This window comes from Heloderma suspectum, chromosome 9 (assembly GCF_057233095.1).
Source record: "Heloderma suspectum isolate Gila_16-S chromosome 9, 16-S_ref, whole genome shotgun sequence".
Classification (NCBI taxonomy): domain Eukaryota; kingdom Metazoa; phylum Chordata; class Lepidosauria; order Squamata; family Helodermatidae; genus Heloderma; species Heloderma suspectum.
The window spans coordinates 35,712,162-35,737,927 of NC_139466.1; the positions used below are offsets into that span (position 1 = coordinate 35,712,162).

Genomic DNA, 25,766 nt, shown 5'->3' on the forward strand with positions numbered 1-25,766 from the left:
CCCGCTACAAACACCTTGATTGGGATTGCACCTGGGACCTTCCGCACGCAAAGCATATGCTCTACCACTGAAAAGTAGTGCTGCGCCACATTTGTTTTACCATTCATTCAGTTTTAGAGCATTAAAGAGAGCCCTGCTGGATCAGACCAAGGATCCATCTAGCCCAGCATTCTGTTCACACAGTGGCCAACCGGTTGCCCTCGGGAAATCCACAAGCAGGACATGAGTGCAACAGCACCCTCCTACCCATGTTCCCCAGCAACTGGTGTACTTAGGCTCACTGCCTCTGATACAGGAGGTAGCACATAGCCATCAGGGCTAGTAGCCATCGATAGCCTTGACAGAAAAGAAATGACTTTCGAAAAGACATTCAAAGGAGAAGAACATTTCGGAGAAATTCTCATGGGTTGGGTTCAGGGTTCTTACTTACGAGGTGGCTGAGGACTGTGTGGGAGTGTCCTGTCTTCCACTGTACAACCTCCTATCCAGTAGTCTGTAGCCTCCTCTGCTTCCTGCACTTCAATTAAAGCCCAGGGGAAGACATCTTGAGGTCATTCCCCCCACAGGACTTTTTCTGATTTTTATTTATTTTATTTATTTCATTTCTATACCGCCCAATAGCCGAAGCTCTCTGGGTGGTTCACAAAAAGACGCCCAGAGATCAGGAAGTGCAGGCAGCCTGGGAGGCTGCAGAGCAATGGAGAAATGGATAATAGAACGAGAACACCCACAGACACCCCCCACACGATACCCTTGAATGACACTAGGTACGGGGCACAGTGAAGGATGCAAAATAGTGAGGAGGCTGCCAACGCATGTGCTGCTATTGCCACTTGCAGCGACAGCACAAAAAACAAAAACCCTGAGGAAAAAAGAAAGAAGCGGTGCTACCATCGCTAATGTTGAGCTCTGCCGCTGAGAAACTGAGGATTCCTCTGTTGCCTGGAGAAATGTGATGAAGTTGTCTCCCCAGTTTCTCAGCCCACAAATAGAGTGGAGAATCTTGAGAGGCAGTTTGCACACAGCCCTACTGAAAAGTCCCTCTTCCAACTGGAGAAAGAAGAATGTTCTCATTTGCTCCCTAATGGCAGGCCACTCCTCCCAAGATGAAGAAGTGGTGAAGGACACTGTAGGCAAGTGGAAGCCCTTCCTTTCTAGGGCTGGGACTCTTAATGGACATAGATCCATCACAGCCACCTGTTCATGATCCGATTCCTGTCTTCCTTCCAACTTCTGCACATTCCACTGGTAGACCCAGGAGCTTCCATCTCATCTACAGTAGTATAATTCCAGGAAGCATGGGAGAAGGACAGCAGCACATGCTATGCTCTATTTCCACACAGTACTTAAAAGAATGTTTCGATGAATATCAATCTGGCATTTCCAGTGTGATGCCCAAGGACACCAATATGCCCGTAGACATCTCTCTTGGCACCTGCCAGGTTCTCTGCCCCTCTTGATTTTCGTTTTTAAAGATTTTTTTTAATTACTTTCTTTTGACTGGGACACTGGCATGATGTGAGGCAAAGCACTGTCCCACAGCGCCATCTTTATTTGGGTTCAAAGGAGCGGTTTTGTGTTTTGGAGCTCAAACACCATTTCTCCATTACACCTAGACTCTCGGACATGTTACTTTTCTTTTTCTCTTTCACCAGTTTGCCTTCTGGGAAATAAGTGTTTTGTGACCGGCCACGCCTGCTGTGGCAGCCATTTTGTGAGAGCACCCTCTCTCAACGTTCCAAATGTGCCCACCGGCCCAAAAAGGTTGCCACATCTGTATACGAATGCAAAAATGAGCCATTGAGTTTGCACTTTGCCTTAAGGAGGACAATTTCTTTAACCTTTCTGTAAAAAAGGTCACACCAAGCTGATAGCACAAATTTATTGCCATGCCATGGAATGTGATCACAACACCTGACAAGGCATGCTTGGAGACCCACTGCTGCATTCACGACAGGGCGTACGAATGTCTAGTTATACTGTAACAACGACTGCATAAATTCTGTGCCTCTTGGCCACGTGGATCATATACTGCAGAAATGCTCTGCATTCTGGCTTTAGGTGAGTCTGTGGCACTCATGCTAGTTCAGAAAAGTTTGACAATATCAAAGCTGTGACTACAGATGGCTCAAAATCCAAGGGGAGACCTAGGCAAGGTTTCCTAGCAGCATTCAAGATAAAATGGGGTAAGCACTTAAATTTTCTGAAATCAAAAGACAACGATTCTAGTCGTTGCAAGGTGGAACTTCGGTGTCAAGTACAGCTAGATCACCATTTCTTCCCCCTCTTCCCAATGTAAACTACCCTCGCCCCCCAGGCTGGCACATTACCAGAATTTGGCCAAACGGTGAATTACGCATACCAAGAGAAGGTGTGCAAATGTGTGCAAGAGATCCAATAATTTATTCTCATCCAAGGATCTGGGTTTTCTAGATGGTGAAATCATGACCCTTCAAATTGGGATGTAGGGTATGATCCATGCAATTGTTGTTGTTGTTCCATAGTCATTGTAAGGCACACATGCAAGAAGCAAAGATGTGGAAACATGTAGCCACAAGGAAGCAGACGTTTAGCATTTAAGCGCATGATTTCATGGGGGCGGGGAAGGGGTAAAGCACATGTAAGCAAGCTCTCCCTTGGCTATGTCTAGGGATGGGGGAGAATTTCTCCCTGAAACTTCGGGGGGCCGAGTGCTAACGCATTCGCCCCCCCGAAATCGGCGGTGAAATTCTCCGCCCCCCCGGCCCCCCCCCCCGGGATGGGACTTACCTTTGACGAATGTCCCTCCCGGCGGCGGGTCCCGGCGGCGGTTCGGCGGGTCTTCGTCAGGGGCAGGGGCGGGGGCGGCAGCCGGTTTTTCGACCGGCTGCCGCTGCCGCCATTACAAGGAAAGTAAAAAAAAAAAAAAATGCCCCTGTGATAGGCTACGTAACGATTAACGTAGCCTATCACGGCTGACTTTGCAAATCTAGCCGTGATAGGCTACGTTAATCGTTACGTAGCCTATTACAGGGGTGTGGGTTTTTTTGTTTTTTTTGTACTTTTTTTTCGCAGCCAGGTAGACGGGGAGCTTCTACCCGGCCTGAATTTCGCCGGCGAGGGATGGGGCGCCTCCCCCCCGGCCTGAATTTCAGCCGGGCGAGGCGGGGCGCCTCCCCCCCCTCGCATGAACTTTGGGGGGAGAAGCGAAGCGCCTCCCCCCCACCGCGAAGCAAGCTTTGAGGACAGGTAAGGGACCTTCGTCCATCCCTAGCTGTGTCCCCTCGGTCTTCTACAACCAACAAATGTGATGCACCTCCCATGGTGTCACACGACATGCATTTCTGTGTGTCTCGTGTCATAATGGGAAGGAAGAGGGTTCTCCCATCATAAGTTTGACAACTGTCAAGGCCTCACTCTCACCTCCCAGAGCGTCTAAGACTCCATTACCAACCTCCTCACCGCAGCAGCAATCACCTATACCAGTTAAGCAAAGGGGGACAGATTAAAACAAAGGCAGGGGTGAAAAAAAAGAACAACCCACAAGGTTGAAAGCAGTTTGCTTTGAACCACAAAGCCTCCTATATTCACAGGCACTGCGAACGAGGCATAAATGCAGACAATCAGTTCAACAGGAAATTCATACAGGCTTTAAGGCAAATAAGATTCAGGCTCTTGTTATTTTTTGAGAAACAACATTTGGAGAGGAAGGGGTGTGTTTTGGATGGGGAAGGGGAGAATATATGGAAGAACCTCTTGCCTGTGAATATAAGCAGGTATATTTTTAAAACACTGCAAGATGAAATCCATCTCTATAACAAAATGTTAAATATGCATAGGGGAGAAGTCATATGAAAAATAAGCAGCAGCAGGAAAGAAAGGAAAACATGGCTGTTGTTAAAATTATTCTGAAAAGCTGGCGTTAGAACCTAGGAACGGGGAGGGAATTTGGTTTGATTTTCCAAATGGAGGCAAACCAATTCAAATGAGAATGTGGTTCTCATCAGAAGGAACATTTACATCAGAGGTGCAGAACCTCAGGCCTGGGGGTAAGTCCAGCCCTCCTAGGGGCCAAATCTGGCTGTCTGAGGTTCCCCAGATGGCCACACCTGCCCCCGGTTTTTTGTTGTTTTCCCAACTTTTGCGCAGGCTTTCCCCCCATTCTAAAAGGATGAAATGCCTCTCCTAGGGTTGAATTACGGGCAGTTATTTTGGCCCCATCCACCACTGGAATATGGCTCCCGTAAGCTTCTCCGAAACCGAATTTGGTCCTTGGGCTGAAAGAGTTTCTGCACCCCTGATTCACACAAATGGGTGTTTTTTTTCCCCATTTGGGGCTGGCAGCAACAGGGGCCAGCATCTCTGGGCAGAGGCCAAGAACATGGCACCCTGTGAAGGCCCACTGGTGTTGACCACTGAGCCACCGCTACTGAGACAGAGCAGCAGCAGCAGCTACTGGGACTTGGCCTCTTTCTATGGTGAGGAGGAACGGATCTCTGTCTTTGGTGCTGTCCTCCCCACACCACCTGGAATGAGAAGGCAGGCAGCACTGTGGCTGCTACTCCTTGCCATAAGAACATAAGGAGAGCCATGCTGGATCAGACCAAAGACCTATCTAGTCCAGGATTCTGTTCACACCGTGGCCAACCAGATGCCTATGGGAAGCCCCCAAGCAGGACATGAGTGTAATAACACCCTCCTGGTCACGCTTTCCAGGCATACTGCCTCTGATACTGGAGGTAGCATAGAGCCATCAGGACTAGCAGCCATTTATAATATCCCTTCCCCCCATCAATTTGTCTAACCCACTTTGAAAGCTATCCAAGTTGGTGGCCATCACTCCATCCTGGGGTAGCCAATTCTGTAGTTCAACTATGTGCTGTGTGAAGAAGTCCTTCTTTTTATCTGTCCTGAATCCCCCAGCATGCCATTGCCAGCTGAGAGAACAATGGCAGCTGCAACGTTGAATGTCTCTTGGTTGTCTCCTTGGCTACAACCATGACTTTGGGGAGTGGCAATTGTACGATGAGGCCTGGGGAGCTTGGTGAGACTGATTACAAAAACAGGTGAAAAATTAGAAATCCAGTTGGCTTCTGTTTGAAAACTACAGCATCTGGCAGTGTCGGTCCCATGGGCCTTCTGACTGATCAGAGAAAGCATACCCCCTGCCCCAAATAACATACCTGGAGGACCTGGAAGACCAGGCTGTCCTGGAAACCCATCAATTCCTGGGTCACCTACAGGCCCATGAGCTCCATTTGAGCCTGGGAAACCAACGCCAGTAAGACCAGTTGTCCCACGTTGACCCTTTGAACCTGGTAACCCTGGTGCACCTTTGTCTCCTGGAAAGCCAAGTCCACCATCACCCTAAACACACACAAAAAGAACATGATTTAAAACACACACACATACACACACACACACACGAGAGTGAAGATTAGAGATGTCACCAAGACATGTATTCCTTGGCTTGGAAATCTGAGTCTTGGGGGTCGTAATGTCCACCTCAAATACAAGGAGAGCAGTGCAACCCCTGAAATCTTCTCCAGCTTGGATTTTAATCTGAATCAGAGAAAAATTCAACTCCATTCTTCAACCCAGCCAGTTTGCAAACCCTTATCTTCTAATGGTCCTGCAGATCTTTGACAGCTGCAGTAGCCCCCAGGAAAACTACATTTTCCAGGTCTGCTTGCTCCTGGTGTGCTGCTTGGCCAGAGAATGGGTTTCTATCCTTCTGTTTGATGGTGGTGTCAGCAACAGCCAGGTCAGTGGGAGGGAAGGAAGTGGGAGAGGTTTCAGAAGATCGATGGGTGGTTGGGAAGTTCTCAAAAGTAGAGGCTGGGGTAGGGATTGATCCCCATCACATCCCCAATTGGGGGTGTGGTGGCATCCAAACTGATTTCACAAGGCTCGGATTAAGCAGAGCCATTCTCAGATTTTCTGGGGACTAGTTCAACTTCATCCAAGCCAAGCCAACTTGAGTCTGGGAGAGCTCACCCATCACTAGTGAAGATGTAGTGCTGATGGATATTTTAAAAACAAGGCTCCATTAGTCTAGCCAACTATGCAAACTATCTCCCCCCACAGTTGGCTAGACTAAGAGAATGACTCACACCATGGACTTTCGCCTTTCCATAGCCCTCTAAGGCAAACACAGACATGAGCAGTGGTCAAAACAGCAGCCCAAGCCTGTATAGCAGAGATGAGGAACCTCAGCTGGCCCTCCTTCGGTCCCATTCCTTGCACTCTGGGGTTCGCTGGATGGCCACACTCTGTTCCTTTGGCTCCAGCCCTCTCCCCCAACCACCAACTGTTTTGTGGCTTCCTGGCTTTTGTGCAGTTTGCCCCGATTCTAAAATGCCTCTCCTAAGGCTTAGTTACTGGCAGGAAGAAGCTAAAATATGCTGATATTTTTGGAACCCTACCTCTTTTGCCTTCCTCCTCATCCCCTTTGAATTCGGCCCTGCCCATGACTGGAATGGGGTCCTGGAGAGCCTCTCTGAAACGGAATTTGGCCTCTGGGCTGAAAGAGGTTTGACACCCCTGTAGTCCAGGATTATCACCATGTCATGGGCCTTTTCTTTATGCACGCTTCTGCTACGGAGTCCCTGCAGTTACTTTATCCAGTCTGTTGAATACCCACCATCCTGAGAAGCCCTCTTTGTCGAGGATTTCATGACTTCTGTACCCTGAACAGTGAACAGCACACTGCTGGCACTGAAGAAATGGCATGTGATGACTCTAAGGAGTACGAACTTACCGGAGGGCCGGGTCGACCTGGAAAACCTGGGGTGCCGGCCCTACCACGAGTTCCTGGGAGGCCTGAAGGACCTCTGGGGCCTACGTCCCCTGGATCTCCTCGGAAGCCTCTGCCTGAAGCTCTAGATGCCTCTCCTTTCTCTCCCTTGAGGCCTGGAAGACCAGCTTGGCCAAATGTACCCTAGGATGCAAACAAACACACACAGGTTTAGCAAGTGAAGCAGGAGTGTTGCAGGTGAAATCCTGCCCACATGGGATCATATGGCCTTCCAAGTTTCCTCGATGGGCCCACCTCCTTCCCCTGGCCCCACTCCTTTTCCACCAACCACCAATCCTTGAGTGGTTTCTTGACTTTTGCACCGTTTCCCCCCACATTTTAAAAGGTTGAAATGCCTTTCCTTAGTTACCAGGAGCAAGAGCTTTACCCTAAAATAGGCTGGTATTCTGGCCCTGTCCTTTTGCCGTTGGCCCTGCCCACCACTGGATGCAGCCCCCGAGAGCTTCTTTGAATGTGGCCCTCGGGTGAAAAGAGGTTTGATGCCCCTGAATTAAACACATTTCTTCCTAATCGTGACAGAGTGCACGAGAGGAACCCAAAGAAGCAGAAAATTATTCTTTGAGAACTTTTCCCAGTTCAACTATACACGTTTAAAGCTGCTAGCAAATTATTTCAAAGTTCTGTCTGAAGACTTACAAGGGTTTTTTTTAAGCAAAGGCTGCAATTAGCAAGCAATAGGCTTACAGTTATCAAATATTATCTTCTATTCTTTCTTTCTATACCACCCTTCATCTTATGGTGGCCGGACGGTTCACAGAATGTAAGTAATGTCCCCCCCCCCCGAAAATCCTAATAAAGCCACAATATAATAATAATAATAATAATAATAACAATAATAATATACATAAAATAGGCAGCAATACCACCTAGCTTCCTAAACCATTTTAAAATGCCAGGGCAAAGAGGCATGTGGCTTGGTGTTGTTGTTGGTGTTAGTTATCTATATAGTACCTTCAACGAACATGGCACTTTATAAAGTACAAAAGGGCAGGTTCCTGCCCCGAGGAGCTTACTGTTAACACAGGGGAAATGGTAGAGGACAGAAATGGAGGCAAGGGTATAAGAGGAAGAATAGGCATTTATTTCAGATAGATGTACTTAGGTTTAGTTAGGTCGCAATCCTATGCATGTTTAGACAGAAAAAAAGTCCTACAACTCCCAACATGGCTGAGGAATGCTGGGAGTTGTAGAACTTTTCTCTAAGCATGCTGTGAATGTCTGAGAACTACAGAGGCAAAGGGGAAAAAAGGTCAGGCTTAGAGGCATGGAGTTTTTGTTGGGAAGGGGTATAGAATCATAGAATAGTAGGGTTGGAAGGGGCCTACAAGGCCATCGAGTCCAACCCCCTGCTCAGTCCAGGGATCCAAGTCAGAGCAGCCCTGACAGATGGCTGTCCAGCCTCGTCTTGAACGCCTCCAGTGTGGGAGAGCCCACCACCTCCCTAGGGAATTGGTTCCATTGTCGTATTGCTCTAACAGTCAGGAAGGTTTTCCTGATGTTCAGCTGGAATCTGGCTTCCTGTAACTTGAGGCCATTATTCCGTGTCCTGCACTCTGGCATGATCGAGAAGAGATCCTGGCCTTCCTCTCTGTGACAACCTTGCAAGTACTTGAAGAGCGCTATCATATCTCCCCTCAGTCTTCTCTTCTCAAGGCTAAACATGCCCAGTTCTTTCAGTCTCTCTTCATAGGGCTTTGTTTCCAGTCCCCAATCATCTTTGTTGCCCTCCTCTGAACCCTCTCCAGTTTGTCTGCATCCTTCTTCAAGTGTGGTGCCCAGAACTGGACACAGTACTCCAGGTGAGGCCTAACCAGTGCTGAGTAGAGGGGAACTAGTACTACCCGGGATTTGGAAGCTATGCTTCTATGAATGCAGCCCAAAAGAGCATTGGCCTTTTTTGCAGCCACATCACATTGTTGGCTCATATTCAGCTTGTGATGGACAACAATTCTAAGATCCTTCTCGCTTGTAGCGTTGTTGAGCCACGTATCCCCCATCTTGTAACTGTGCATTTGGTTTCTTTTTCCTAGGTGCAGAACTTGGCACTGATCCCTATTAAATGTCATTCTGTTGTTTTCTGCCCAGCGCTCCAGTCTATCCAGATCACTTGGAATTTTGTTTCTGTCTTCCAAAGTATTAGCTATCCCACCCAATTTTGTGTCATCTGCAAATCTGATCAGCATTCCCTGCACCTCCTTCTCCAAGTCATTAACAAAAATGTTGAAGAGCACTGGGCCCAGGACTGAGCTCTGCGGTACCCTGCTTGTTACGTCTCCCCAGTTGGAGAAGGTCCCATTGATAAGCACTCTTTGAGTCCGATTCTGTAGCCAACTGTGGATCCACCGGATCGTTGTTTCATCTAGCCCACTTTGAGCTAGTTTGGTCATCAGGAGATCATGGGGCACTTTGTCGAAAGCTTTGCTGAAGTCGAGGTATATGATGTCCACCGCATTCCCATGGTCCACAAGGGAGGTTACTTGATCAAAAAATGAGATCAGATTCGTCTGGCAGGATTTGTTTTTGACAAAGCCATGTTGGCTTGGAGCAATCACTGCATTGTTTTCAAGGTGCTTCCAGATGGATTGCTTTATCATCTGCTCCAGAATTTTCCCAGGGACTGATGTCAGACTGACTGGTCTGTAGTTCCCAGGTTCCTCCTTTTTACCCTTTTTGAAGATAGGGACCACATTAGCCCTCCTCCAGTCATCTGGCACTTCCTCCATCCTCCATGATTTCTCAAAGAGAATAGACAGCAGTTCTGAGAGTTCTTCTGCCAGTTCCTTTATTACTCTAGGGTGCAGCTCATCTGGCCCTGGAGATTTGAACTCATTCAAAGTAATGCGGTGTTCCTTCACCATATGCCTATCGATCTCAAGCTGCAATCCTGCCCCTTCAGCCTGTACTTCGCCTTTGCCAGGGGGCTCATAGACCCTCTTTTGGAAGAAGACTGAGCCAAAGTAGGAATTGAGCACCTCTGCCTTTTCTTTGTCATCTGTTATCACTTTGCCATCCTTATTTAATAGCTGAACAACCATTTATTTCCTCTATCTTTTACTGTGCACGTAGCTGAAGAAAGCCTTTTTGTTGTTTTTAGCATCCCTCGCTAACCTCAGGTCGTTCTCAGCTTTAGCCTTCCTGACGCCATCCCTGCAATTCTGTGCTACCTGTCTGTACTCTTCCTTTGTTACTTGGCCTTCTTTCCACTTCCTATATGTGTCCTTTTTTGTTTTCAGGTCATCCCTAGGCTTTTTGTGAAGCCACATTGGCTTCTTCTGTTGTCTTCCACCTTTTCTTCTTGTTGGAATTGTTTGTAATTGTGCCTTGAGAATTTCATTTTTTAAAAGCTCCCACCCACCTTGGACTCCTTTTCTCATTAGCGTCGCTTGCCATGGGATCTTACTGATCATTGTTCTGAGTTTATTAAAATCAGCTTTCCTAAAATCCAGGGTACGCGTTTGACTACACTCGGCTTTTGCTTCCCTTAGAACCAAGAACTCAAGTACAACATGGTCGCTTTCCCCCAGAGTTCCTGTAACTGCTACTTGATCCACTAAGTCATCTCTGTTGGTTAGGATCAAGTCAAGGATAGCCGATCCTCTAGTTCCTTCCTCTACTTTCTGTAGGAGGAAGTTATCCACCACACAAGGCAGGAATTTCCTGGAGGGGCCATGTTTTGCAGAATTTGTGTCCCAACAAATATTGTGGAAATTGGACTCCCCCATTACTATTACATCATGCTTCCTTAAAACATTGGCTATTTGCTTTTCAAAAGTTTCATCCTTGTCTTCTCCTTGATTGGGTGGCCGGTAGTAGACTCCGACCACCAGGTTCATTTTATTCTTTGCTCCATTTATTTTGATCCAGATGCTCTCAATGGGGCTACCAAGCTCATCCTCCTGTATTTCTGGGCAGAGACATGTATTTTTCACATACAGTGCAACCCCACCTCCCTTTCTGTTCCTCCTGTTCTTTTTGAACAAGTTATATCCTTCAATTGCTGTATTCCAGTCATGAGAGTCATCCCACCAAGTCTCAGTTATACCTATCAAGTCATAATTTCCCTCCTGTATTAAGAGTTCAAGTTCATTCTGTTTGTTTCCCATACTCTGGGCATTAGTATATAGACATGGAAGACCATGTGCTTCATAGTCTGGCTTTCTTCCTACATGTGTCTGAAGACTATTATTGGGCACTATCAGAGCTGTTCTCTCCGTTGCAGTGCATGCGCCTACGTCCATTGTTACCCCCAACATTACATCTCCCTTCCCCGTAGGATTCAGTTTAAAGCCCTCCTGATGAAGTTCTTCATGCTGTGGCCAAACACATTCTTCCCATCCTTTGTGAGGTGCAACCCGTCCCTAGCCAACAGCCCATCTTCTAGGAAGTATAGCCCGTGGTCCCAGAATCCAAATCTCTCTCGTCGGCACCACCTTCATAGCCAGTCATTCACCCGGAGTGTTTTTTGTTCCCTTTCTATCCCTCTTCTAACTACTGGAAGGATGGATGAGAAAACTATCTGGGCCCCGAAGTTCTTGAGTTTCCTTCCCAAAGCTTCAAAGTCTGACGTGATTTCTTCGTAGCTCCGCTTGGCAGTATCATTTGTTCCCACATGGATGAGAAGGGATACTTGTCAGTGGGCTTTATGAGTGCAGGCAACCTTTCAGTCACATCTCTAATCCATCCTCCTGGGAGACAACATACCTGGCAAGTCCACGGGTCTTCGTGACATACTTGGGTCTTGATCCCACGCAGCAAGGAGTCTCCCATTACTACCACTCTTCTCTTCTTCTAGCTGTAGGCCTGGGTTTCATCGCCTCTGTTTGACTGACCTTCAGCCTCTTGCTCACTCTCATGCAGGTTCCCCTGTGATTCTTCCTCTGCAGGCTGTCCTCCAGTCTCATCCGCAAGTACCTGGAATCGGTTCCACAGCTCCACTGCTTCCACTGGTGCAGAGTGGCGTCTAGTTCTTCTTCTCCTCACTGTCACCCTTTTCCAAGGAGTATCCTCTACTCCATTTTTCTTCACCTCAGCATTTCCCACTTCTGCCTCAGCTTGCTGTTGCTCTTCAAGCTTCTGGTCTTCCCTTTGCTGCTGTAGTTCCCCCATTCTGTCCAAGAACCCTTCGTGTTCTCTTATTCCCCGGAGGGTTGACAGTCGCCGCGCCAGTCCACTTACTTTTTCTTTCAGCAGTGTGATCAACTTGCCCTTGTTGCAGGTGTAGGCCATGTTGTTCTCAGGCAAGAAAACAAACATTGCACACTCCTTGCAGGTCACCACCACTGGAGAGTCTTGTCCTTCCATTGCCTCTTTTCCCTTTTGTGTCTAGCTTTGTGATTGTTCTAGACTAGCCTGTGCCTGCTCCTCTACTCAACAGAGGTTAAAAGCAGAGTCCCACTGGTGTGGAAGTGTGTGTTACAAGACAAATAAATGAAAAAAGTTAGTTAAAATAGAAAAAAAATGTTAGGGACCTCCCCCTTGACCTCCCCTGGCCAACTCCTGTTTGCTGTCCCTGTCAGCTCGCTCTGATTGCTCCCTCTCTGGGAGCTTGCTTGCTTCTGTAGTCCCTGGACCAGCTGGAGCAGCTTGCTCTGCTCTGCTCAGCTGGGAGGGGGGAAACAGACTGAAGCTTTCCGCCCACTCAGCTGCTGGGAGTACTCAGGCCACACACCCCCAATTCAGTTGGAGCTCTCAGAAGCACCTGGTGAGCTCACAGCCACTCAGAAGGATAAAGGGCAGTCCCCTGGGCTTCCTGTAGCCCACTTACCTCTTAGCCTCTGTTTCCTTTGTCTCTTCTACCACTGCAACTCCCCTGGCCAACTCCTGTTTGTTCCCCCTGTTTGCTCGCTCTGGTTGCTCGCTCTCTGGGAGCTTGCTTGCTTCTGTAGTCCCTGGACCAGCTGGAGCAGCTTGCTCTGCTCTGCTCTTCTCTTCTCAGCTGGGAGGCAGGAAACAGACTGAAGCTTCCCGCCCACTCAGCTGCTGGGAGTACTTAGGCCACACACCCCCAATTCATTTGGAGCTCTCAGAAGCACCTGGTGAGTTCACAGCCACTCAGAAGGATAAAGGGCAGCCCTCTGGGCTTCCTGTAGCCCACTTACCTCTTAGCCTCTGTCTCCTTTGTCTCTTCTACCACTGCAACTCCCCTGGAGTATGTATCCCTGAGATAATTTCCCCAGTTAAGTTTCAGTTTCATTTCCCCAGTTAAGTTTGATTTCTTCAAGTTTGAAGCAATACTTTCACTTTTGAGGGAGGAGGATATATAAAGAGAACAAGAGAGCCAGCATGAGCAAAGTCTGGGAGACCAGAGCCTGAAGAGGGAGCAGGAAGAAGCAGCCTGGAAAAGTCTAAGGATAGCTAGGGTAAAGGAACTTGTACTTTGCAAGTTTTATTTTCTCTTCATGCCTTTTTGTATCACTCAGCTCTATTCCATAAATATCTTTAGTTGTGATTTGCTTGCTTTAATTTACCAGTAAACTGTTGTGGTTAAACTCCATGTCTAGAGTGTCAATCACTCCATGGCTACAGCCTAAATCCCATGTTATTGGAAAGGGGAAGGTAAAAGAAGGAAGGTGGGACTCTTAAGGAGGCAAGAGACCCTTACGGAGTTGTTCAGGGGGTCTAGGTCATAACCCTGACACACGCAAAGGATTGCGTCCCTAGAGTGGGATGTGGAGATCAAGGGACTGTGGCATTTGAAGGAGGCATTTGAAGGAAGAGGTATGTAATTTGCCATTTGCACAGTGTTGTATCGGAACCAAGACTTGCAGGGTCGAAGCACCAGGATGTTTTTATTAGCAGGAACAATGACTTAGACTTCCCTGTTTCCTTTGAACTTACCTGCAATCCAGCCCCTAGCTGGAGGAGGGAAATGGATTTTTCCAGCAACAATACGCTTTTTGTGAGCCATCCCCATTGCAATGCAAAGGATTTACAGCCACTTTATATTCCTACAGTCATCCACTTTGCTGCTGCACTGACTGGAGACTGAAATCCAGGTCTCTCTGGTTTAATAAGCAATTAGCACCCCACAGTGGCTTTCTAATTAATGGCTGAATTCATGAAGTAGTTACTGGCTGGATAAGAATGTCTCAGAACTGCTATCGGTGTCGGCTCCAGGTTTTGGAGGAGCCTTGGGCAAGACTAGAGCTGTGTGCAAATGGTCTCTCAAAATTCTCCACCTTATTTGTGGGGAGAGAAATTTGGGAGACAATTTCACCAAATTTCTCCAGGGGGAGGAGAAATTCTCAACAGTTTCTCACAGGCAGGGCTCCCCGTTGGCAAGGTTTGTAACAGCTTCTTTCTTTTTTCAGAAGGGGGTTTGGGTTTTTCGTACTGCAACAGCATCCACCGTGTTGGCAGATGGGCCCCCATTTTGCATTCATCACAATGCAGGTGTGAGTGGGAAGCAGTGTTGTATCTAGCTGAAGGAAAGAGATCGAGTTAGTGCTGAGCCAAAATCTATTCTCCAGTTTCCTGAAAGTTTTATTCCGCCATGAAAGAGGCTTCCATTGTTCTGCCTCCTTCTCACGGTGTTTTATAATTCTTTTTGTGTGTGGAGTTTTTGAGCGTATCTAATCACTGCTATCCCCTAAGGCTGATCACCTCCTGATCTGAAAAGGCCCTATGAGAGGAATTACCTCATGCTGCCTTCCAGTGAGCTTTCAATGACGTGTGGGAAGCTGCCAGAGATATGGTTGTACAATGAAACACAGGTCACTCACACGCACTCCCCAGGCACCTGCTAAGTAAGGTAAGCACAAGTAACGCAAACCCAACCCATGAGAATTTCTTCAAAATTTCTTCACCATTCAATTTATTTTCGAAAGCAACTGCTTTTCTATCAAATTAAATGGTCAAAAAAAATGTGGGAGAAATTTTTGGCACAGCACTAGGCAAGACGTCCTCAATGTACCCTTCCCTCAGTGAGTCTACCTTCTCCCCGCCATTGTCAACATCTGTTCTTGCTCCTCCTCCTCTTTCTCATCATTGGTACCACTTGATTGCTTGACAGGTAGAGAGCCAGTGAGTAAGCAGACAGTGGCATCTGCTGTTCCTCCTTTTCACCACTGTTGTCTGGGCCAGAATGAGGGGCAGGAAAACAAGCAAGTTGCAGTGATGGAGAGGAGGAGCAAGTCCAGGGGGTTCTTGACAGCGGGGCTCTCCTGGGGTGTGGACCCTCAGCAGTTGCCCAACCACACCTACCCATGACACGGTCCCAGGCTGCTATCTCTCTTTTGTTATATCTTCATTCTGGCACTTTGCACCCATCATGCAAGAAGGAATTAAAAAAACTGATTCTGTGTGTTTATTTAGATACCCCATAATCAATGAATATGGGGCCGCGGTGGCTTAGTGGTTAAGACGCTGAACTGCAGACTGGAAGGTCGGCAGGTCAGCAGTTCGAGACCCGAGCGCTGCGTGACGGAGTGAGCTCCCATCTTCAGTCCCAGCTTCTGCCAACCTAGCAGTTCTAAAGCAAGAAATTGCAAGTAGATAAATAGGTACTGCCTCAGCGGGAAAGGTAACAGTGTTCCGTGCACCTCGGTGTTCAGTCATGCCGGCCACATGACCACGGAAGCGTCTTCGGACAGCGCTGGCTCTTCGACTTAGAAACGGGGATGAGCACCGCACCCTAGAGTCGGACACAACTGGTTGGGGACACCTTTACCTTTAATCAATGAATGGAGAAATGCACTCCTATCTTACCGGTGATCCTGGCGGCCCTGGTGCACCAACTCCTATATCTCCCAAAGGTCCTTTGGAGCCTGGGTTGCCTGGTCTTCCAGGTTGACCGCAAGAGCCTGGTTCCCCTTTCAAGCCAGTTGTTGTCACTCCTCCATCACAAGCACAATCACCTCCTTCACCTGGGAAAAGAGCAGCTTGCTTCAGCCAAACCAAGGTTTGCATTAACCATCATTTAGAATACAACTATGGTTGGTGCTTCAAAACATCCAACACGCAAACCAACCTGCCCGATCACTGAGGTCATCAGAGGGCATGTGCCTGGTGGTTCCACATAGACCCATGGCCTGGCTGGAGTTCACCAAGAAAAGACCCTTCAGTGTGGTGGCCCCCTTCCTTTGGAACTCCCTGCCTTTGGAGGTCAGGCAGGTGCCAACATTGTGTTGCTTTCGGGGCCTCCTGAAGACATTATTATTTCAAGAGGCCTTCCTTGAGTGACCAGCCATGGTTTATTAAGTTCAGAATTTGTTTCTTTTAAATTTTTAAAAATGTTTTAATACAGTGTTTTATTCTTTTATCTTTGTTGTTCACCACTCTGAAATCTTTTGATGTGGAGCAGTATCTGAATATGATAATTAATTAATCAATCAATCAATCAATCAAATCATTATTTATTGCTGCTCAATTCCTTTTGTTGCTCTGCCTTTGAAGTGGCCCCTGGAGGTAGTGCAACAGTGATAGCTTCCCAAGGTCCATCAGTTCAGACATCCCACCAAACCATGGTTAACCCGAAGCCTAGTTTCCAAACCCATTTCAAACCATGCTTTCTGATCCGAGGTTGCTAGCTGTTTGCAAACCATGGTTTATTGATTCAGACAACACTCCAAACTGTGGTCAAGCTTCCTTAACCATGGTTTGGCAGGATAGCTGAATTAAGCCAATACATTCTCAATAGGGCTCATTCACATTTCCTCATGACTAGCATTCCCTCCTCCTAATGAAATACTGCCTCTTTCTTCAGGACTCACTAGAAGACAGATGTAAGCCCCTGGTTCACATGCACGTTTCCTGTGCAATCCTCCCCATATTTGGTTAAAGCAGGGGTGTCGAACCTCTTTCAGCCTGAGGACCAAATTCCATTTCGGAGAAGCCCTCAGAGGCTACATGCCAGTGGGGGTTGGGATCAAAGGTGAAAGGGGACAGGGCCAAAATACCAGCATATTTTAGCTGAAAGTGCTTACTGCCAGTAGCTAAGCCTCAGAAAGGGCATGTCAACCTTTCAGAATGGGGAAAAAGCACACAAAAGCCAGAAAAATGCCAAATAATCCACAGATGGGAGAAAGGGGTAAGGTCAGGGAATGGGGGTAGGGCCTTCTAGAGCAGCCCAGAGGTCCAGGTTGGGACCCCAGATGAGTCAGATTTGGCCCAGAGGCCCAAGGTTCAATACCTATGGGTTAAAGAATCTCAAGACTGGAAACATAATATACCGAATGTTTCTTTCAACTATATGTTTTGGCAATGCGCAACAGTTGCCTCCTTTTGGGAAGAGGTCATAATATGGATAAACTTTGTATTGGAACACTCTTTACTATTTAATGATGTGCATGGTCTCCTAAACTATTCACCGGTTTCCTAGACGTTAACGTATGGTCAGCACAAATGGATTTTCTGAGCCCTTTTGACAGCCAAAAAAGTGATATTACAACATTGGAAGGATAAATGTTCACCTCCTATAATGCAATGGATTGAGGACCTAACAACGCTATTAACATTTGAACGGGCGGTATATAGGCGCCACTTATGAATGGACAAATACATCGATATTTGGTCTGCTTTTGTTGAAGCTTATGCATAATCTCCTGTCATTTGTAGAAAGTTGTACTTAATGGAATATTTGTATTTTTATGCATGTAATGTTTGTTTTTCTTCCTCTTTTCCTTCCACAATTTGTTTTGTTTTGTTAAAACCACAATAAAATCATTATTAATAAAAAAGATTGGAAAAGCCTCTTGCCAGGATTCAATACCTTCTCCACAGAAAAGGCCATGGGTCTTCCCCAGAGGCTCATGTATGGGGAGAACGTAATGCAGCACTTTGCCTCTCCTGTCCAGTTTCATGCAGTACCAAGGCAGAGAAATGAGCAATCAGCAAGGGTCAGTACCAGAAGGAAGGTCTGAAGGCAATCCAAACATAGGGGATCTAGTGAAGAGAACTACGTAGTCAGGGAATACACAATACTAACGTCCAAGAACTAGGGCACAGATGTTTTCCCATCAGTAACCTGAGGAAAGGTCTACTCATGAGGAGAGGAGTCTTACTCATGAGTAACCCTTTACTGATGAGGGATCTCTATTCCTTAGGTGGGCACTTCTTTACCTGGCAGCTGACTGAACCTCCCGCTACCATACCATGCTCCTAGTGGTTCCACATAGACCCATGGCCTGATCGGAGTCCACCAGGAGAAGAGACTTCAGTGCGGTGGCCCCCTTTCCTTAGAATTCCCTGCCCCTGGAGGTCAGGCAGGCACCAACACTGTGCTGTTTCCGGTGCCTCTTGAAAACTGCTCTCTTCCAGGAAGCATTCCTTAACTGATCAGCCACGGTTTTTATTGGTATTCTGTTTCTTAAAGAATAATCTTAATATCATGTTTCTTCTTTTTATCTTTGGTTCATTTTATCTCTTGTTCACCGCTCTGGAATCTGTTAAGAAGTGGAGCAGTATACAAATGTTGCAAACAAACAAACAAATAAATATTGCCCTCTGCCCCCTACTGTTCAAATGGCTGCTCCCTCTTCCTCTCCATCCCTTTTGAAAACACATCTCTGCCACCAGCAGGCAATAACTGTACCTCTAGAAATATATACAATGACATATGCAACAAGCAAGCAGATGTACAGGCAACCCCTTCCCTCCTCCTGTCTGCTCAACGGAGAGGATGGCCCCGAAGTGGCTCCCCCCAAGTTCAGCTCACCTTTGTACCCTTTAACACCAAAGGTCCCCGGTGGCCCTCTTGGTCCAGGGGCTCCTGGCTCCCCAGGTTCTCCACTAAAGATGGCTTCTGCTGTATCTATGGGACCTGCAGATTTGTAATAAAGAAAAAAAAAACATCCACGATGCATTTGGGTTGAGGGGTGGTGAGGAGGCATCTAGAAAACTGCATGGCCACGAATGGCAAAACCTGCAACGTTTCCTCAAAGCAGGGACGCGGAACTTCTTTCCGCCTGAGGGCCGAATTCAGTTGCGGAGGCGCTCTCAGGAGCCTCATCCCAGCGGTGAGGATGACTGAAAGTAATGCACTGCCCCACAGGCAAAGGGGGCAGGAAGAGAGCCACTCAGCGCCCTGAGGTGCAAAAGCGAGGAGTTGGGCATCAATTTGAAATGACCAGCTACATCCTGGGCTCCAGTCATCTATGGCAGGGGTGCCATAGGCTGAATTCCATTTTGGAGAAGCTCTCAGGGGCCACATTCCAGTGGTGGGAGGGGCCAAAGGTGTAAGGGGTGGGGCCAAAATTACAAAAAATACCAGCATATTTTACTTTAAAGCATATTGCAGCTTCAAGCTCTTACTGCCTTAGGAGAGGCATTTGGAACGGGGGAAACTGCACAAAAGCAGGGAAGCCACCAAGTGATTGGTGCTTGGGAGAAAGGGGTCAGGGCCAGGGGATGGGGCCAGGGCCCTGCAGGGAATCCCCCGGGCCAGACTGGGACACCAGACTTGGCTAATGGGCTTGAGGTTCCCCACCCCAGCATCAACGCATGGGAAGGGTGAACACGGACAAACGTGCGTGCTTAAAACAAAGGCAGTATGGAAGCTGGACTAGGTCATGTACTTACGTGATGGGCCAGGTAATCCTGGAGGTCCTGGCAAACCTGGAGCTCCACCTCTGCCGGGTGAGCCGCGGAATCCAGTCGTTACTCTGCCTGGTTCTCCCTCGTCGCCTTTAAGTCCTGGGGCACCTGGGAATCCCATCAGACCTGGGGAACCTACGGAAGACAGATGTAAATATAAATAAATAGATAAAGAAATAAGGGCACAATCCTGTGGCCGCTAGACAGTGGCTAGACAGCCATAGGATTCTTTGGTTTCTGGGAACCGACCTTGGAGCCCGCACTACGAGGATGGTTCCTGGAAAAGCGCCTTCCAAGCAGGCTCCGTGCTTGGAAGATCAGTGTGGAGTGGGACAAAAGGGGGCGTTCTCGGGAGCAGGGAGCGCAGAAGTGCAGGTATGATACTTCCTATGCGTCGTCCGACCTCCCCACCCCACGCTCCGATGTCCCATGGCTAGACAGCCGAAATCCGCCATCTAGCTGCAAATGCAGGCCATCTGGAGTGTGGCGGAAAGGCTCAGAGGTGGCTGTCTATCCCGATAGGATTGCTCCCTCCATATATTTGAGTTTATTTTTTAATTGCTAAATAGGGGGAAACAAATTTCCCTCTGTGGCACATGCAGGGCATCGCAGCTGACTATCAGGTAGGTTACCATCCAATAATGTCTCAGGATGCAAAGCTTGATGCATTAAGGCCCCTTCTTTACTTTTAAGACCTCCTTCAAAGGGTTACAAAAATGTCTTCAGAAATACTTATAACAAAATATCTCCTGCTGTAATTCACTGGCAGAGATATTTTGTTATAAGAATTTTTGCAGATGTTTGGTAACCCCTTGAAGAAGGCCTTAAAAGTAAAAAAGAGGCCAAAACGTGTTGGGCTTTCCACAAATAAAATCTTTGCATCCTGAGATGTTTATTTATTTATTTCATTTCTATACTGCCCAATAGCTGAAGCTCTCTGGGCGGTTCACATGTTTTTCTCCTTTTGGGGTCTACTTTGGATGCTTACCAGCCTTTGGACCTAGCATCCAAAAATGCCTCTTTGAAACTGGGAAGAGGAAATGGGAGGGATCAGCTAGATTAGGACAACAGAGGAAAATGGAGGAGGAAAATGAAGACAAATAACACAGGAGTGGACAGGTAGGTTACAAGCCTTTGATAGACTGGTGGATAGATCATCATTCAAAGCACAGGGGCTGACTGTCTGATTGTTTCATTTGTTAAAAGCTTCAACTGATGTTGGTCAGATATCCCCATGATTTCCCGGCGTTTCTCACCTACAGTACTGTGTCCAGTTCTGGGCACTTTAAGAAGGATGTAAACAAATTGGACTGGGTTCAGAGGACTTCAGTTCCCATCAGCCCCAGCCAGCATGGCCAGGGGGCAGGAATTCTAGAAGTTGTAGTCCAAAACATCTGGAAGGCACCAGGTTGAGGAAGGCTGGGATAGGCAACCTTTTTGGGCCCATGGGCACATGTGATTATTTTTTTCAAGGCTATGGGCATATTTTACATTTTTGGGGAGTCAGTGGCCACATTTTCTTGTCCTCCTTTTGGATTCCCACTTTTCTTCATCCTCCCTAAAGTTCCCCTTTTCTTGATCCCACTCCTTCCCCCCCCACACACTTCTGCCACCCACCTGCGCCCACTTCACCTGGGACCCATCTGCTGCTGCTTTTCCCACCACTTTGGGGCTGGCCACGGCTGCTGAATCACCTCAGCAAGGAGGAAGCAAGAAATCAGGTCATTGGGAGACTTTCAGCTTCCAAGACGTAGCGGTGAGGGGGAGTGGCAATGGGTGGGCGAACAGATGCATGAGGAAGGGGTCTGGAGGAGGCAGGGGTCTGGAGGAGGCAGAGGACCAGCAGTGGGGTCCAGCACACTCAGGGGTCCTGGCAGGAGCCAGTGCACCCCTGAGCACTGCTTTGCAGACCCCTGAACTAGGGTGAAACTAGTGCCCTACTATAGTTCCCTCTGAGCCCTTTCTGGTGCTGAGATAATCTATTTATTCTTTGTTTATCTATTTGACATTTATCTATTTGATTTATATCTCACTTTATGTATTTAATTTATATCCCGCCTTTCTGTCAAAAGTGGTGCTCAAGGCAGCTAATAACAACAAAATACCAGTTAGAAACAAACTCTTAATCTGAAACATAACCTAAAAACAGACCCATAAAAACACAATTAAAACACAACAATAAAAGGAATAGACAGCACCCAGGCAATTAACTTGCGCCTTCGGCAATCTAGATTCAGTTTGGTCTTCGACTCCTTCTATAGTTTTCCTCCAGTAGAATTTTATCCACATGTGCATAATGCAGCATACGTGCATGAAATCTACTTCACACTGGCATCTTCAGTGCTTTTCAGAGAGCACCTAAGGGACATCTTAACCAATTTTTGAGAAGTCAGATACCATTGGAACGATCACTCAAGCCAATGCTTCTCAACTGGTTTACCTGGGGGTGCAGGAAATCCTGGTTGGCCAGGAAGGCCGGGTAAACCATTGATCCCTTCTTCACCTCTACTGCCGGGGGTTCCCGGTGTCCCGGGCTCTCCAGGAGGGCCTAGTTTTTTAAAAAAAGAAAAGCAAAGAGAAAGACTTCAGAACTCTCCTGCATTCATCTCACCCACCGCAGCATCACCTCCACTAATGGCCAGCACTTGCCACAGATGTATAATATCCAAGCAACACAGGATTTATTTTTTATTTTATTTATTTAAAGTGAGCTTTAGGCAACTTTTAAGGGTGGCATACCATCTCTCAAGGCGGCATACAAGAGAAAAACAATACAAAAACTAGAGCTGTGCACCACTGGCCTCCCAAAATTCTCCAGACTATTGGTAGGTGGAGAAACTGGGGGGACAATTTCGCCACATTTCTCCTAGGGGAGGAGAAATTCTCCAACAATTTCTCACAGACAGGGCTCTGTGAGAACCCCTATTGGCAGGGGTTGTAGCACAGGTTCTTTCTTCTTCCCTAAGGGTTTTTGGTTTACTGTACTGCTTCTATAGGTAGCAACAGCATCAACTGTGTTGAGGCTTCCACTTTTCTGAGGAAGAATTTTGAATTTCTTTTGGTGGTCTTTTTGAGCTTATCTCATCACTGTGAGGTGGCTGACGGTGCTGTGTGTGTTTTCCCTCTCCATTACACATCTTTCCATGGCTCTGCAGTTCTCCCAAGCCACCTGCACTTTCTGAACTGAAAAAGCCCCGTGGAAGGAATTGCCTCATGATGTCTTCCTCATGACGGCTTTAACGGAAGTGTGGGAAGGCTACAGGCTGCCACAGAGATTACTGTACAATGACAGACAGGACACTCATGCACACTCCTCGGCCACCTCACAAGCAAGGTGGCCGAGGTGGCACAAGAACCTCAAACCCAACCCATGAGAATTTCTCCAAAATTTCTCCTCCTTTGAATTTCTTTTCAAAAGCAATTTATTTTCTATCAGATTGAATGAGAATGGTCGAAAAAATTGTGGGATAAATTTTTGGCACAGCACTAACAAAAACTATGCAAAAGACAATACAGGCAAGCAATAAATAAATGGGTAGCGACTTTGCAACGCACAATCCCATTGCTTTATCAGAACCTCCCCAAGCTCAGCCATCACTGTGCCAGAGCCTTCTCCAACCCTGTGCTCTCCAGATGTGTGGAACTACAACTCCCAACACCCCCAGTCATCTTGGCCAGTGGAAATACTAGTATGGTCTAGCGGCTAGAGTGTTGGACTGGGAGCTGGGAGATCTGGGTTCTAGTCCCCACTCGGCCATGGAAGCTCACCGGGTGACTTTGGGCCAGTCACAGACTCTCAGCCCAACCCACCTCGCAGGGTTGTTGCTGTGAGGATAAAATGGAGGAGAAGGAGGAAGACTACGTACGCCGCCTTGGGTTCCTTAAGGAGGAAAAAAGGCAGGATATAAATGTAATAAATAAATAAATAAATAAATGCTGGCTAAGATTGATGGGAGTTCTAGTCCCACACATCTGAAGGGCACCAGGTTGAGAAAGACTGTTTCTAAATATCACAATTACATAGAGAGGGGAAATGAAAATGTAGGAAATATTTACTGAAAGCGCAGATGTTGGAGGCCAGAGTCAGAGGAGTAGAATCTGGCTCCAGCAGGGGCAGGCAACCTCCCTGAGCACGTTTAGGAACTTGAGAAACTGTCCTTGTACCTCCACAAAATAGCTGCCACAGAAGGTGTGGCTACACAAGAAGTAAAATGTCCCAAAGACTGAATATTCTGAAAAATTCTGGCACTATGTTTTTTTAAAGAATAATCTTAATATCATGTTTCTTCTTTCTCTTTTGTTCATTTTATCTCTTCTTGTTCACCGCTCCAGAATCTGTTTAGATGTGAAGCGGTATGCAAATGTTGCAAATAAATAAATAAATAAATAAATAAATACAAGGCAGAGGCCCTCGCTTTGCTTTGAAGCAACTCCGGCTGCCGGTAATTATTTTTTTTAAAAAAATAAAGAATGGGAGGAGTAGGTCACCTTGGTGGGCACCACGAAAGACGTCCAAAGGCACCAGTGCCCACAGACTGCACTTTGCCTACACCTGGGCTTTAGCCCTAAGTAGTGATGGATGAACTTGGCTTGGCTCAATGTGAAAAGCGAGACAGCAGCTGCGAGCATCATAAGAGAAAAATTGTTTTTTAATTGTCTCCCCACCGCCGGCCCCAAGTTCTCTATCAGCTTGCAATATGTTGCACATGTGCGTTTCGTTTCCTTTCCAGGATGCATGTGTGTTCTCATGCGGTGCTTCGGAGGGCATGGCAACTTCCACAGGAGACTTAGGCCATGTAAGAGTTGCAGGATCAGATCCCCAGATGTATTTTCCTTTGCCTAAACGGAACCTTTCCCTCTGTGCAGTCTCCGATGGAAGCTGTCCTTTCCTGAAGCTACTATTAGCTGCGGAAGGGAAAGACGATGGGTGGGGCGCCTGTCTTGGGGCCAAATAGGACGTGATGCTTGTGACACAATTAGCCCTTTTGTGCAGGCTTTTAAAAAAAGAGACTGTGGGTCTTCTGATACAGATTTGAATCCTATTATTTATTTATTGTATTTTTATCCTGCTTCTCAGACAAAACGGCTCTCAGAGCAGCTTACATGCAATCTGTAAAACAAGACAGCCCCTTCCCACAGGCTTACAATTTTAAAAGACATGACATACAAGGAAAAGGGATGAGGAGGGAAGAGGAAAAAATTAAACAGTGTTTCAGCTAGACTGGTGGAATGGCCCTGCTTCTCCTCTCCTCTCCTCTCCTCTCCTCTCCTCTCCTCTCCTCTCCTCTCCTCTCCTCTCCTCTCCTCTCCTCTCCCCCTTAACCCTTTTGTCCCCTGCTATGGTTATGGTCTGGATTAGCACCCATTATTTGCATAGGGGGAATGTTCCTCTTGAAGCTAACGGACGCTTCCCCACCCCTACCAGGTGCAGGGGCACCAATCTGGATCAGGACTGCTTTAGTCCTAACCCCCCATGCCAGGATCCTGTCCAGGCCTCCAGCGCTGGCTAGTATATTTTTTTAAAGCCTGCGTGCAAGAGCTAATTACAAGAAAAAGATCATGTCTAGTTTGGCCCTTAGCGCCACTCAGTAAATAAAGCCAATTCAGGTGGTAAGGGGAGAGAATTCTAGTGCAGAAATGATGTGGGCTTCACGCCCTCCTCTGCCACCACCACAGCGGTACCTCCCATCCCACTACCGCCTCCCCCGCCCCCATCCAGTTGCTTCTAGGAAAAAAGAGAGACATCAGGACATCTGTGGCGGAACTGCCCCATGGTTTTATTTGTTTAAACAGTGTTAAGGGTTTATAGCTTCTCCACACATTGCGGGGGGGGGGGTGCCTGGTGGGTGTGTGAGAATGTATGGAACGGTGGGAGTGGCTGAGTGCCTGGGACTGTGTGATGGGTCAGTGAGAATGCTGATGGGAGTGGGTGCTGGAGTGAGTTAAAAGACGCAGTTTCAAAGAGAGAGGGAGGGATTTGCTTTCTGAGTTTAAACATCTCCTGGGGATAGGGAGCAGTGGTTAGTGGTTTTAGGCCTTAGCTTAGCTTAGGTTAAGAGGTTAACATATAAAGTAACTAAGAAAAAGAACATCCTATTCAAGAAATCTTTTAAGGTTCAGCCTTTATGGTAATCTAGATAACTTATTTTGATCCTTTTACATTGAGTCTGTACTTGAGTCCTCATCATGTATTTACAGAAGTTAAAAAAGGGCACAACTCTCACACACTATTAGACTCTAGGACAAAAGGAGTATAATAAAGGTGGTAAAAGGCAGAAGCCTCAGGTGGGTGGGAACAACCTGCCTAGGCTAAAGCAAAGGTGACTCCCCGCCCCGCTGTCTTGAGGGACCACAGGCTGGGTGAAGAGAGGAGGGGTTTGTCACAATATCCGATTCCAGATCTCCCTCATCTGCCTTGTTTGGCCTCAGAAACTCCATG

At 47.3% G+C, this 25,766-nt stretch overlaps 1 protein-coding gene across 2 annotated transcripts in view; it reads right to left on the reverse strand.

Annotated features, from left to right (window-relative positions):
• COL4A6 (collagen type IV alpha 6 chain) overlaps window positions 1-25,766 on the reverse strand; it is a 298,701-nt gene that overhangs the window by 51,666 nt on the left and 221,269 nt on the right. The window contains exons 18-24 of one of the 2 annotated variants that reach the window (XM_084814108.1): window positions 21,768-21,875; window positions 19,313-19,462; window positions 18,450-18,554; window positions 15,503-15,660; window positions 6,740-6,919; window positions 5,163-5,346; window positions 3,403-3,456 (exon numbers count right to left, since the gene is read on the reverse strand). In XM_084814108.1, coding sequence (XP_084670234.1) covers window positions 3,403-3,456; window positions 5,163-5,346; window positions 6,740-6,919; window positions 15,503-15,660; window positions 18,450-18,554; window positions 19,313-19,462; window positions 21,768-21,875 — 939 coding nt within the window. The remainder of the gene's footprint in view (window positions 1-3,402; window positions 3,457-5,162; window positions 5,347-6,739; window positions 6,920-15,502; window positions 15,661-18,449; window positions 18,555-19,312; window positions 19,463-21,767; window positions 21,876-25,766) is intronic. The other variant, XM_084814107.1, reaches the window with a different exon arrangement.